This window comes from Pleurodeles waltl, chromosome 3_1, assembly GCF_031143425.1.
Source record: "Pleurodeles waltl isolate 20211129_DDA chromosome 3_1, aPleWal1.hap1.20221129, whole genome shotgun sequence".
In the NCBI taxonomy this organism is placed as follows: Eukaryota; Metazoa; Chordata; class Amphibia; order Caudata; family Salamandridae; genus Pleurodeles; species Pleurodeles waltl.
In genome coordinates this window covers 1630129139-1630143457 of record NC_090440.1, presented here as the reverse complement: position 1 = coordinate 1630143457, position 14319 = coordinate 1630129139, and the positions used below count along the sequence as shown (strand labels likewise).

Here is a 14319-nt window from a genome sequence, read left to right as displayed (position 1 = left end):
GGGGAAAAAGCAAGGCCAGGCCCTGTTGCCAATTCTTGCCATGCATGGCCGTGGTTGTATTAACATACAGTCATTATATATTACTCCACGTTACAGGTACATTACAGTTAGGTTGACATTTTAGCATACAAACCCACAGAAATTCAGCAGTTATAGTTATACGATGAAACTATAACTTGTGCAGTTAAGTAACTTTAGGCCACAAATTATAGTTTCTTAACATAAGTATAACTATAAGTATCCCCTTCTAGATTCTTCCCTCTCTATCCCTCCTTTGGCTAATCTAAAACCTCATTGTGCTACTATGATCTCTCCGATAATCCCCTCTAGGCTCTTCCCTCCTCTATCTCTCCTTTGATTAATTCCAAACTTCATTTTACTACTATGCTCTCCCTAACAACCCTTTTTTAACTCTTCCCTCCTCTATCCTCCCTTAAGCTCACCCCAAACCTCTTTTTACTACTATAATCATCAAAATATCCCTATCTAGACTCTTCCTTCCTCTATTCCTCATTTATTCTATTCAATCCAACTAACAGACTGAAAGGTCCACCACTTGCATTAACAACTAGGATTTCCCGATATTAATCCATCACTAATCCACTTTGGGTCCCGGAAAAGTGTGCTACTCCCTGAAAAGCGCTTCAATGCCTCGTTAGGGGTAATATGTGCTATATCAATACTGTAAGGAGATGCTTCTTTTTGCATGTTCACCCTCACACTTTTGGACTGATGTTGCTATTTTTTCGACTCAAGAGTGCACTGAGGCCTGCTAACCAGACCTCAGGGTTAGTGAGCTGACCCAAAAGAAATTGCTTGTTGAATTTGATATACCCAATTGACAAGGACTACGTATAAGTCCCTACTATATGGTACCCAGGGCACGTAAGGCAGAGTGTCCACTCAGGGCTGCAGCACTCTTTGTTCTACCCTGTGTGGGACAAGTTACAAAATGGCCGCCAACCTTCCAATGCAGACTGGAAGGACAGTGTTTTCACTGCCATTGCGACTCTGCCATTCACTCGAATGGCAAAGCTACCCTATCTCTTAACACTTTATGTAAGTCTCTTGTAAGGAAGGCCTATAGAGCCCTATGGCAGGGAGCTGTATTTTGTTAAGTACGACATATATTTTTGTTATGACTTAACAAAAGCATTTCCAAATTGTAATTTTGCGTGGATAAAGTTAGGGTACCCGGTTGTCATTTCAACCCGGCTAACTGCTGAATGGGACTACTAAACTGGGTCATGTAAGGTATCAAGCTGATCGTGGCATTAAACACGACCTGATGCCCAGGTTGAATTTAACACCACTATTAAAAGGTAAGCAACTTTTAGAAAGTTGCCACTGTGTGCTCCAGCTAGCTCAGCAGCCTCTCAAAGGCCCTGGCCCATGGACAGGTTTCTGACTGCCCTGGGAGATATGTGAACTCTCCAGCACAGGAACAGAGATAGATGCCATGGTGAAAGGTGGTACATACTGCGGCACACCTAACAGAAACTTATTATGAATAATCAGTAGGTGATTGAAAAGAGTCAAGCATCAACTTTTAATACATATTTGAAAAGTCCATTCTTATTCAGTGCTTTGAATAGTTATTCCTCATAGGTGTACACATGTCTCCATAATGGTACAACTCAAGCCGTGTTTGACAACACCTCCATAATGATACAACTCAAGCCAACACGTGTTTCGTCTTGGGAAAACTCCAATCCAATCCCAAACGACTTCTTCAGGGGTAAAATTGTAAATATATTGATTGAGTTAGTAACCAAAATACTAGAACTTAGTCCTTGAAATTATCAAAAAAGAGGTTTAGTAGAAAACTCCAATTAGAGCCCAAACAAAATGGCCGAAGTGTTGACCGCATAGTGTCTCGTGTCTTATAGAAGTATCCCAAAACAAAGGGTGGAATGAGAACCAAGGAAATAGAAATAGGTATTATCTACCTAAATCGTGTGTATAAAGCTGAAAAACAAACTATATGGTCGATAGAACAACAAACACTGGCGTGCACTGGCCACAAGTTCCAATATTCATGTGAGAGAACACCACTGTGTTAATTATCATGCAACAACATTTGGAAGTCATACCTCCTAATCCTCAAAAGGTTGACCCACTTCAACCGTCATCAAACAAAGTCCATGAGATACCAATTGGTAGGTAAGTAGTGATCTTGGATCCTATAGGCAGTGTATGCACACGTCCAAGGCTAAATAATGCAGCATAAAAAATAAAAAAAAGAATAATGCTGTTTATACCTCCTTACTCAAGAAATGCTCAAAGTGAAAGTGAGTCTACAAAGCTACATATAAAATTACCTATTATCACACGGTTTATATACTCCAATGTACGATTTCACATATCAATGCAGGTATCGGATCCATGAATCAGTGAATATCAGGTACACCAGCCTTTATTAGACCTCCAGATCTAGCTTGAAATCAAACACATTGAATACAAATACATAGCATACATTTTACAGTAGTCTGAATTATTTATTAACTCAATGAATATATTTACAATTTTAGCCCTGAAGAAGTCGTTTGGGATTGGATTGGAGTTTTCCCAAGACGAAACACGTGTTGGCTTGAGTTGTATCATTATGGAGGTGTTGTCAAACACGGCTTGAGTTGTACCATTATGGAGACATGTGTACACCTATGAGGAATAACTATTCAAAGCACTGAATAAGAATGAACTTTTCAAATATGTATTAAAAGTTGATGCTTGACTCTTTTCAATTACCTACTGATTATTCATAATAAGTTTCTGTTAGGTGTGCCGCACTATGTACCACTGTTTGTTGGGTTGTTCAAACCTGTAAGGGATGGGTGTGTTCCCTTGTGCAGGCACCCTTGTTTTCCTTGCTTTCATGCTTACTTGAACTGAATTTATGCCATTTATGATCCTGAGCGCCTACATAACCCCAATCTTTCACCCCACTATTAGAGTGCCATGGTGAAAGGTATCACCTCCTCCCTCATGATGGCCACTCAGGGTGTTAGCCCAAAAGGAGAGCTTCGAAGGTGAGGCCACCTTTGTGAGGGAAGTAGCGGCAACACCCCTTAGCAGGATGCCTTTTATTCCTGCAGATGAAGTGAAGACAGGGTCAAAGTGGGAAGACTTGCACCCAAACCGGTAGTGCAATGGGCGTGTACCCCTCTGGTAACCACACCTCTAGTTTGGGCTTCCAAGCTCCTGCTGACCTAAGAATGGTTGTGTCATCTTGAAAGGGTCAAGAATGTGGCATTCTGGGATCGCCAGATGCCACACATCACAGGAACTTAAATCACTAGGTAGGAGGGGACCCAGTAGCCCATTGGCTAGAGGCAGTGTTGTCCCCTCAGGGCACTTTCCAGGAACAAATATGGTATCCTTGGTACTCTGACCCTCAGATGATGCTAGAATCAGAGCAAAGACTGCCCAGCTGCCCTTGAACCTGCACAAAGAGAGGAAGCTCCTGATGCACTTTGGGCTAGTGTCTACAGCTCCTGGCTTAGGGAAAAGTTGAGTCACATCCAACAACAGTAGTGACTCCAAGGGTGAGTTGGCTGATCTCCTAGAATCATCTCCAGGGACACAAGACCTGAAGTTGCCCTAATTGCCCCGCTGGTAGCTACAGCAGAAGTTTTGCCACTAGCCGCCACCAGTTGCTGGGCACATAAGAGGACAAATCCGAAACAGCCATAAGTTGCACCTGCATCTGCCCAATACAAGAGTGGTATCAAAATCCAGATTTGTTGCACCCAAAGGACACTGGCCCCCACCCAAGGATCTTGCTCCAGCCACTGTGCCGATTGACCAGTAGTCCTGCATTGGCTGGCTGGGTACTGCAATGTAGAGGATATTTGATGTGACTCTGATCTCTGTCGCCAAGTTCGCCCCACTTTGCTGTGGACCTGGGAGTACCCACAAAGATACCTGGCAGAGTGCACCACAACCGGAGCATCTTTACCGGCATCCCTCAGCATCAGGACAACTCCATTGTCCTCTATGGCAGTTGCTCTGTAAAGTGTGGGTTTTGCTTCAAAAATTCTCTGGTGTTCAGGTAACTGTCCAAAGTGTCCACTTTGGTCCTCTTGACCTCTGTCCTGCTGGAACTGGTCGCCCAACCCCAACTGGAGTAGTTGAATTGTTTCAAACTTTTCAAAAGTTTCCAAAGTTTTTGTTGACCAATGCTTGTTTGCGGTTTCATTTAAAAGTGATAATATCTTCTAAAATCTGTATCTCCAAAACCCTCCGGTGGATTTGTTTATCAAGGTCCCTAAAACCTCATAAAAATATAATCTATTTTTATCAATTTTGTGTGTTGTTTTCTTATTTTGTTGTTTGGTGCTGTTAAATGCTTTACACATTGTTCCTTTGCTAAATAAGCCTTACTGCGTGCTGCCACAGCTACCCAGGATTGAGCTTAAGGATAAGTAAATGTACCTGACTGGTCCCAAGACGGTATCTGAGAGAGTACTGGACGATAAGGCCCCACAGCCAAATAATATAGTACTTCCAAAGCCTCACTAATACAATTACAGTAAAATAGAGGAGCATGAAGACATTGCAAGGTTTCTATTACAGTTTTGTCTCTTCTTCAAGCACACACATGCAGGTTTGAAGCCTAACAGCTACCACAAGTATTGTTGAAAGTTCCATGAACTTCATTGTGCAAACATACCTCTATCGCCATTATTTCCTTTGGTGTCTTCAATGGAATCTAAACAGTCAATAAGGACCTCTCCAGGTCTCATTTTCATTTGTCTAACAAAAACAAAATCGAAGATAATCAAAGGTTAGTGTGCTTTGGTTAAAATAGATATTTAGATAACTGCATAAGGGCTACATTTATACATTGGGTGCCTGAGCTAGACAACGGGATTGAGTTCAAATGTATAAAATAATCACACAGGTTGGAGAGAAGCAAGGAGACTACAGACTGGGTACCACTTACAAGATGTAAAGGTATTCGTAGTGAGGAGTTCTGATGCATTTTTTATGCTTTTCTGGGCTTCATGATGTCTGATTTCTCTGCACTTGTGTTTATTTCTTGAGTAGAACTCTGACGTCCAGAGGCAGCCACAACATTTTCAATTGAACCTGGACACTGCAGTAAACTCAGGCATGATGAGACACTTCAATGGTAAAACGTGAGGGCTTTGAACGTCCCACAGCAAAAATATAGAATTCCTCTTGCTATGCTAGCAAGTCTCTAACAAATCCACAACATGCTCTGCTGAAAAAACAGAGGAGCTGATTTGCAAACAACACTGAATTTGAACTGTGGCTGCCAGGCATATCTTCAGCCTACCGATGCAAACCCACATTAAACCTGGCCTCTCTTGGCTACGCTCGCCCGAGTAAATAAAAGGACCATCTTTAAAGCAAAGGGAACAGTTCACCGAACAAGCTATGATACTCCACCACTCTTCTTTCAACAAAAACTTCCATTGTGCTACTAAAAAAAGACTTCTGTGATGGGTTTGTCCCACTGTTGACCATACCTTCATTCAGAAACGCTCACATCGGCAAAACCTCCGTGTGCCCAAACGAACTCTAGAACTCAATGCCTGCCAGAAAAAGGAGTCCCGAGAATCACATCAAATTTCAGAAAGTAATAAAATTATGATTCCCCTGGGACGTGGCCAACAAGATGGCCAAAATGACATGGCTCTAGGGAGCTTTGTCTCCCCACTACATTATCCTTTGGCATCCTGTACTGCCATGGCTTCATCCTGCAACCACGAAATGGGGTGTAACTCTCTCTGTCTCTAAGGGGAGACTAGGCGGCCTGAGGGCGAGTTAGCATGCAGGGAAGGTCAACAAACGCTCCCAGGGTGGCTGCGCCTTTGAACGCCACACCTGCTGAACCGATACTGGTGGTATTAATCCTGGCTCCAGGGGTCACTTTGCCAGTTGTCGCAGGTCCGTGTGGGCCTGTGACCATTGTTTGACTGAGCGGCTGCACTGCCTGGCTGGGGATGATCATGCAAGCCCACTAGGGGCACCTACCGTGACACAGAAAGGAAGGAAAGCCCTTCCTGACCGCCTGTTACTCGCTGTGGTACTAAAGAAGGGGATCTGCGAGCACCATGTGACCCGTTCTTCCCTGTGGTGGTGCTCTGGGCTCCGTGAGAGGCAAGACGAGCAGGATCTGGCAGCCCTGTTGTGCGAGGGGTCCCAGGAGGCGAGTGACCTTGATAGTCAGTCAATTGCAGCACGGTGGAGCCGGGCCCCAGGGGATTCTGCCTATTGTAGGTTCCATCGTTGTGGCCAAGCCCAGGCTACTTTGATGTGTGGCAAAAGGAGTGAGGGCCTGTCTGACTGCTCGAGGCAGCTGCGGTGCTGGGAGATTGGGTCTTCAGATGCCCTGGAGATTGCTCTGACTTGTGGAGCTTTGGACAGGGTGAGATGGACCTGACGACTCTGTTCGGTGAGAGGCACTAGGGGGATGGGCGGCCTTGCCAACCTACTTGGATGCTGTGGACCTGGGCACCTGGGGACTTTATCCAGCACTAAACATTACATTGCAGCCCTTCCCGGACTATTGAGCTGAGTGGTGAGGCCCAGGACAGGTCATGTGCCAGCACTGTGACCCGCAGTATTGCCTTAAGCCCCCGAGGGAGCCCCACCTGGTGAGCCAAAAATTGGCAAATTGGCAACCTAGCAGCTCTTACTGGGGGTGAGGCAGACTGACTGGCCTGTGGCGGTCTTATAAATCTGACTCGTTGGGGGCATCCGCCGATGCCCGGTGCTGGCTCCACCAGGCCTCAAGGGATTCATGAATGAGCCGGGCAGGGAGGCTTTAAATTTGCGGGGCCTGGGTCTGGATGGGCCCATGATCTGTTGGGGCCGCTGTTGTTGTACGGCCCACATGATGGAGGATTGAGGCTGTTACTTGTGAGGAGCTGCCTCCTTCTGCTGGACCCTCATCAGACTTGTGTGCTGCTTAACTTGGTGGTCAGTTCAACTGATTTGGAGAGCACTGACTTGTTGCATACCCCGGCACTATACCAGGGTAATTATTCTCGCTGGTGACAATATTTTATTTCACAGTGGGATCCCTTTGTCTCCCTCATGTGTAACGACCCCGGGAAGACCGTCCTTCTCTGTATTTTGGGGCTCCTGGTGTTGTGCTAACCCTCTTCCTACCGGTGGTGCTTGCTGTCGGATCTGGCCCGTGCTACAGTGTATTTGTTCATTTGGTCTGTGGGAAGAAGCTGGTGCTGGCATTCTGCATTATCACACGCTTGCCATGGGTAAGGACAGGCTCCAGAGGAACTTGCAGGGTAACACCATCACTCAGTACACTACCTCGCACCAGATCACGTTGGGAATCACCAAACGGGGCCCTCCGGGTATGCTGGAGCGCTCGATGGAGAGCCACGAGGAACCATCAAGTGCTACCCTCGTGAAGACCATTGAGGCGTCAAGAGTGGACCTTAAAGGAAAAATTTCAGGAGTGTCTATTGAAGTGAATCTGCTCCGTGTAGATTAGCGAAAAGTCGCAGATAAGGTGAATAATGAGGGATCTAACATTACATACCTCCAGATGGAGGTACAACATCTCAAGCAGCAGGTGGTGTGCCTGACCACAGTCACTGGCACCCTTGAAGACCAAGTCGAAGAACCTGAGGGACGTTTGAGGAGGAATTATTTACAGCTGCTGGGTTTCCGAGAGCGGGTGGTGGGACAGGCTGCTGAGTATTTTCTGGAACAGTTGGTGAGGAACGAACTGCAGCCTACGAGGCTGTCTACTACCTTTGTTACTGAACATGACCACAGGGCCTTGGCTCTAGTCCCTCGCACGGGTGCTCCTCCGAGGACATTGCTCACCTGTTGAATTACAGGGACAGAGATGTGATCTTGCCAGGAGCTATGGAGGCTCCGGTTCCTAAGTTTGAGAACATAAATACTGCAATTTACCCCGACTACACACAGAAAGAGCAAGAGTGCCGTAAAACGTTCCTGGAATTCAAGGAGCGGCTTCGTGCTATGGTTTTTAAGTAAAAGCTTCTTTATCTAGTTAAGCCTTGAGCCTTTTAGGCAGGAACGTTGCACTTCTTTGAATACCCAGAGAATGCCTGGTTGTGGCTGAACATGTTGGATGCACCTTGTGGTCGTCCCCTGAGCGAGGTTGAACCAGCATCCCAACATGGGGATGCATCATAGCTGGCGAGGGTGGCTAAGGCCACGTGATCCAGGATGATGCCATCATGGACACGGACATGTATAGGCTGCAGAGATAGTTGGAGAAGCCTGGGGAAGCATCCTCCAAGTGTGACATAGTTTCTGATACTCCATTCCATACTGGTGAAATTGTTCCAGACCTAATGGGTGCGCCCATTCGGGTCTCTGACTGTGAGGCTTGATTTTAGGGATTGCACTGTTGTGACTCGTGGAGGCTGCGAGTGTGATGGTTGGTATGCCGTGGACTAGCGTTTGCAGGGGACTGGGCATGTGGTCCAGAAAATGTGCAGTGCATAACTGAAGAAGTTGATCTGTTGCCCCTTCAAAGGAACAATAGATAACCAGGGGCATCCTCCCTCTAAGCGAGCGGAAACATGAGGTGTGCAGCAAGAACGTGGGGATGTTTGATGGATTATTGTGCCTGTGGGAGTGATAATTTGGTTACATCTTTTTGTTTCAAAAACATTTCTTCATTGTGTCATGTGAGTGGTGGAGGGGGGGGAGGTCTACCCTCAATGGTTGCCAGGGGAGGTATTTTGTTTGTGTGAGATGGGAAAATGGTGGTGCACGTCCTGGCACACTGATTACTTTAGACATGTGTGTGGTTTTTTTTATGCTACATGTGGGGGGCGGGCATTAAGTGAGTTGTTGGCTGTATGGTTTCAGGGGTTCAGTGCCATCTTGATATAGAGATGGGGTACGTGGACTAGCCATTAGGTGTTCTGACACGATGACTATCCCAAGCAAGTGTAAGCTACTTTTTTGGAATGTGTGGGAACTGGAGTCTTACAAAAAGTGATATAGGATGTTATCACTCCTCAAGAGACATAGGGCCTGATTACAACTTTGGAGGATGGTGTTAATCCGTCCCAAATGTGATGGATATACCACCTACCTTATTATGAGTCCATTAAATCCTATGGAACTCGTAATACGGTGGGCAGGATATCCGTCACATTTGGGACGGATTAACACCGTCCTCCAAAGTTGTATTCAGGCCCATAGTGTTGACATAGCATGCTTACAGGAGACACAACAAACTGATACTGAGGCTATGAAACAGGCAAAGGAATGGAGGGGCAGGTTTACTATGCATATGCAGGTTTACTATGCCAATTACTAATCTTTTGCTGGCCTTGTTTGCCCCTGCAGTGCCATTTGTGTTGATCTACATAGAGGCAGATGTGGAGGGGTGGTATCTGCAGCTGCAGGGTTTGTTTGATTGGTTCAAGTAGCCCTTGTTAACTCCTGTTGGCCCAATACGGATGATGAGTCCTTTTATTTAACACTACGGGATGTTATATCCCAGGCGGTTGACTCCAGACTGATGTGGGTAGGGGACATTAATTGCATAATGAATGGCCAAGACGACGTCCATGATGCAGAAGGTTACAATTCATTTGGGGCTTTGTGACATTTAGAGGGAATCACACCCGATAAAGCAGGAGCTTACCTGTTACTCCCCCACCCATCGTACATCTAGCAGGCTCGATTGTGTCCTACTGACAACAACTCACTTGGCCCCTAAAGTGCTGGCGGTGACTCGCATGTCGTGCTATCTCTCTGATCATGCCTTGTGACATCTTTGCTAGAGTGGGAGGATAGGCCTTCAGTCTCCGTTTACCTTTAGGTTTCCTCCATGGGTGTTCCAGGATCCTGTGAGCAGAGACATGAAGGCGGGTGCCCTCATGGACTACTCTGAGGTTAATTGGGCCTCTACTCAGAGCTGGGCAATGGAATGGTAGGTGATGAAGATTGTCTTGTGGGGACGTGTGGGTTTCTCCTGTAGGGGTGTGACGGGCATTGCAGGTGGAACCTCTCCAGAAGGAGGGAATTCTAGTGGAGATTCAGCGGATGCCCATAGACGGGGTAGATGGCCGACAGACGAGATGGGGGTCCAGCGTCAGGTAGAATCTGTAAGAGAAAGACTACACCCTGAAGCCTTATCGACATTTACTGTATGGGGAAGGGACAGCTCTGGGAAGCTTTTGGCATGAGTGCTCCTTTGGGAGGCACCATGTGCCTCTATTCTACATATTAAGGTGGCCCAGGGGCAAAATGAGTACACACAGAGTGATATTGTAAAAAGACCCATAGAGACCATTTGGAACAAGCGTATTCTTGCCCTCTGCTGACGAACCCAGAGCGTATTACTGATTTTTTGGCAACTCTGCCGATTCCAAGATTAGGGGCTGTGGCGGGCCAAGAACTTGATGCTGATCTCACCCTGGAGGAGGTCAAGATGGCCCTTGCTTGCCTGCCGGCGGGGGAAGGTGCCGGGAGATATGGCTTCCCCTGTGAGTTTTAGCAGGCTTTCTCTCTGGTCCTCACACAGTGGCGTCTTGAGGTGTACAGTATAAGGAGGCCTGTGACAACAGCATGCTGCCCCTGTTCATGTAGCTCTATGGTTTTGAAGCCTCGTGCTGCTGCCTCGATGAAAAATATGGACATGAAGGTTCTTTTAACCCCTTCCCCGCCATGGACGTAATGGTTACGTCCATGGCTACGCCCGTGTGGCACCATGGACGTAACCATTACGTCCAACTACCGGCCCTCAGGGAAGTGCTAGCGCTCCCCCCGAGGGCCGCCCCCCCCACCCCCCCCAGGTCAGGGCTGAAAGGGAAATCCCTTCCCCTTCAACCCCCATCCCCCCACCCCCCCCGTGACGTCAGCATCACAGAGCCTCCCCCATCGCGCTTGAAGCAGTGCTTCCAGCGTGATCGAAAGAGAAATGCTCACCTCTGTTTTCTTTAAAAAAATGTGATGTGTCCACGTTGCGTTTTGGGGCGTTTCCTGTCGCGGGTGCTAGGCCTACCCACACAAGTGAGGTATCATTTTTATTGGGAGACTTGGGGGAACATAGATTAGCAAAACAAGTGTTATTGCCCCTTGTCTTTCTCTACATTTTTTCCTATAAGAGAGTGTGTAAAAAAGGCATCTATTTGAGAAATGCCCTGTAATTCACATGCTAGTATGGTCACCACGGAATTCAGAGATGTGCAAATAACCACTGCTCCTCAACACCTTATCTTGTGCCCTTTTTGGAAATACAAAGGTTTTCTTGATAGCTATTTTTCACTCTTTATATTTCAGCAAATGAATCGCTGTATACCCAGTATAGAATGAAAACGCACTGCAGGGTGCAGCTCATTTATTGGCTCTGGGTACCTAGGGTTCTTGATGAACCTACAAGCACTATATATCCCCGCAACCAGAAGAGTCCAGCACACGTAACAGTATATTGCTTTAAAAAATCTGACATTGCAGGAAAAAGTTACAGAGTAAAACGTAGAGAAAAATTGCAGATATTTTCACCTAAATTTCAATATTTTGTTTTTTCAGTTGTTATTTTCTGTAGGAAACCCTTGTAGGATCTACACAAATTACCCCTTGCTGAATTCAGAATTTTGTCTACTTTTCAGAAATGTTGCGGTTTCATGCCCATTTCTGTCACTGACTGGAAGGAGGCTGAAAGCACAAAAATCGTAAAAATGGGGTATGTCCCAGTAAAATGCCAAGATTGTGTTGAAAATTTGGGTTTTCTGATTCAAGTCTGCCTGTTCCTGAAAGCTAGGAAGCTGGTGATTTTAGCACCGCAAACCCTTTGTTGATGCCATTTTCAGGGAAAAAACCACAAGCCTTCTTCTGCAGCCCTTTTTCCAATTTTTTTGAAAAAAAACAAAATGTTCACTGTATTTTGGCTAATTTCTTGGCCTCCTTCTGGGGAACCCACAAAGTCTGGGTACCTCTAGAATCCCTAGGATGTTGGAAAAAAAGGACGCAAATTTGGCGTGGGTAGCTTATGTGAACAAAAAGTTATGAGGGCCTAAGCGTGAACTGCCCCCAATAGCCAAAAAAAGGCTTGCCACCTGAGGGGGAAAAGGCCTGGCAGCGAAGGGGTTAAGGTCCTAGCCCTTAGACTGCACCCAGTGATTTCTCAATTGGTCCATGAGGATCATTGCGGTTTTATTCCAGGGTGTAACACTACCATGAACTTGAGATGGCTGATGCATGCTATTCATGAAGTAGAGGGTAGAGAAGAGGAGCTGGTGGTGGAATCTATCGATATTGCTAAGGCATTCAATACTGTGGTAGGGGTGTGGAATTTATTAAAATATCTACAGGTTGCTTTATAAATCTACTTTCCCTGTAAAGAAATGTACTTGTACCTTTGGTGCCTTGTAGTGTGGCAACACATTATTACAGCAATCTCATTATATAAGTGCTTTAATATTAGCCTCTCTGATTATGCCAGGGCTAATACTATAGTAGGGCTGAATACTAGCGATTTCCTTATTTAGGCCACCATTCCGCAGAAGTACGTACTGGGGCTGGAGGAAGCAGTAAGCAATAGTTCCAGGGCTGGAATCCCTTGGAGTCTGTGCAAGCCTACTAACTTGCATGCTTTAAGGATTTTTGCGAACTCTTCTCTAATATTTTCACACAATGAGAAAGGTTGGAAATTTACTACTGACAAGGGCAGAAGTAGAAGTTTTTCTAACACTGAGAAAAAAGTTGTTGGAGGGAAAGTGAACTTGTAAACGCTCAATAGATTTTCGCATGAGCATATCTACACATGCATATTTGCATGTGCTGAAATATAGTTTACACATATTTTCTAGAAGTACGATTTCCTGGTCTACTCCTGTGAATTCATGAAAGTCATAATTCTGAAGTAATGCAAAGACATATACCATGGGGGCACTTTTGTGATTTCTTTTTAAAGAATTGGGCCCCTAATTAGGTCTGGCGATAACCAAGACATTTTGTTTTTATTAAATTCAATAACTCTTCCATCCAGCTATCGGCTGGCTTTAATGTGAGTGACAGCGGGCTCCTGTTCCACAATTAGCATATTGGCACAAAAAGTAGTTTTCTCAGTGCAAGAAACTACTGTGGCAATACGTGCTTTTTGAGACCAAAAATTGTTTTTGCTTTTTGCCAATGTTTGTTACAACAGTGAGGGCCTGGCAGCTCCCACAACATTAACGTTTTACAAAAGCCATGTCAAAACAAGACATGCATTGACAAAACCAAAAGACTGACCACCAATGTTGGATCAGTTGGCTTTGTCAGTGCTTGCTCATTTTCATGTTTCCCATAATCCTGTTGAAAATGGTTAAACTAATTTTCCATTACGAATATTTTTGGGAAATACTAGCATGCATCAACACATTTTACCAAATTATACTTCGAACAACTAGTACATAAAGTTTCACAGTAATTTAGCAAAAAGTTGTTTTCCTATTTGCATTTTTTTCTGAACATTTTATTTCAAAAGCAAAGAATCATCAATCTTACTTACAAGCTTCTGAAAACATTTGCATCTAATCAGAGATCACTGTGGGAGCATTATATGTAGCCTCATATTGTTAAACTTTTCAAATGTGTGTATAATTTTTTTTTACTGGAACCGCTGTCAGCAGTTCAGTGAGAGCTTACAACGTTTATTTAAAGCACTCATCTTACTAATAAAGGCACTGCATTATTGAACCTTGAATACAAGTTCGAACAGCATTTACAGGGATACAAATATTAACTCAACAGTTCCCTTTCCTGTAAACTTGCAGCCAAAGGGTTTGTGCTGCAGGGGGTTGGGCATACTTGTCCCAAGAACAAAATAAACACGAAACCCCGTTGTCCTTGACCCCAAACAATATTGTCCTGGGCATCCGGGCTACAGGAATTCCACACCACTGCTGTGGACTGGCATTATCTCATGACCGTGTTAGAGGAAATGGGGTTTGGGGTGCAATTTCAGCATAGGTGTGTCTGCTGTATACCGCACCAATAGCCGGGGGAAAGTTGGTCGCTTGTGCTCTGACTCGTGGGTGGGGGTACGGGACAGGGCTGCCCCATCACCTCTCCTTTCTGCCATGGTGCTTGAGCCACTGGGATTCAAGGTCAGCTGACGATACCGGAATGGGGATTCAAGTAGGTAATGGTAATCATTTGGTGTCCCTTTATGCACATGACACCATCTTTTATCTTACGGCCCTTGGAAGTCCCTACCTCTTCTCCTGAAATATTTAGGTACATTTGGGGAGCTCACAGGCCTTAAAATTAATCAAGGGAAATTGCTTCTGTTTCCGTTGGGTGCGCTGGCTGACAGGGAATCAGCTTACCTGCCCACCCTGC

The 14319-nt window shown here is 45.4% G+C and overlaps 1 protein-coding gene across 1 annotated transcript in view; it reads right to left on the bottom strand.

Annotated features, from left to right (window-relative positions):
* Positions 1 to 14319, bottom strand: part of BBS5 (Bardet-Biedl syndrome 5) — a 137655-nt gene that overhangs the window by 112725 nt on the left and 10611 nt on the right. The window contains exon 2 of the mRNA XM_069225288.1: positions 4673 to 4755. Within this exon, the coding sequence (XP_069081389.1) occupies positions 4673 to 4755 (83 nt within the window). The remainder of the gene's footprint in view (positions 1 to 4672; positions 4756 to 14319) is intronic.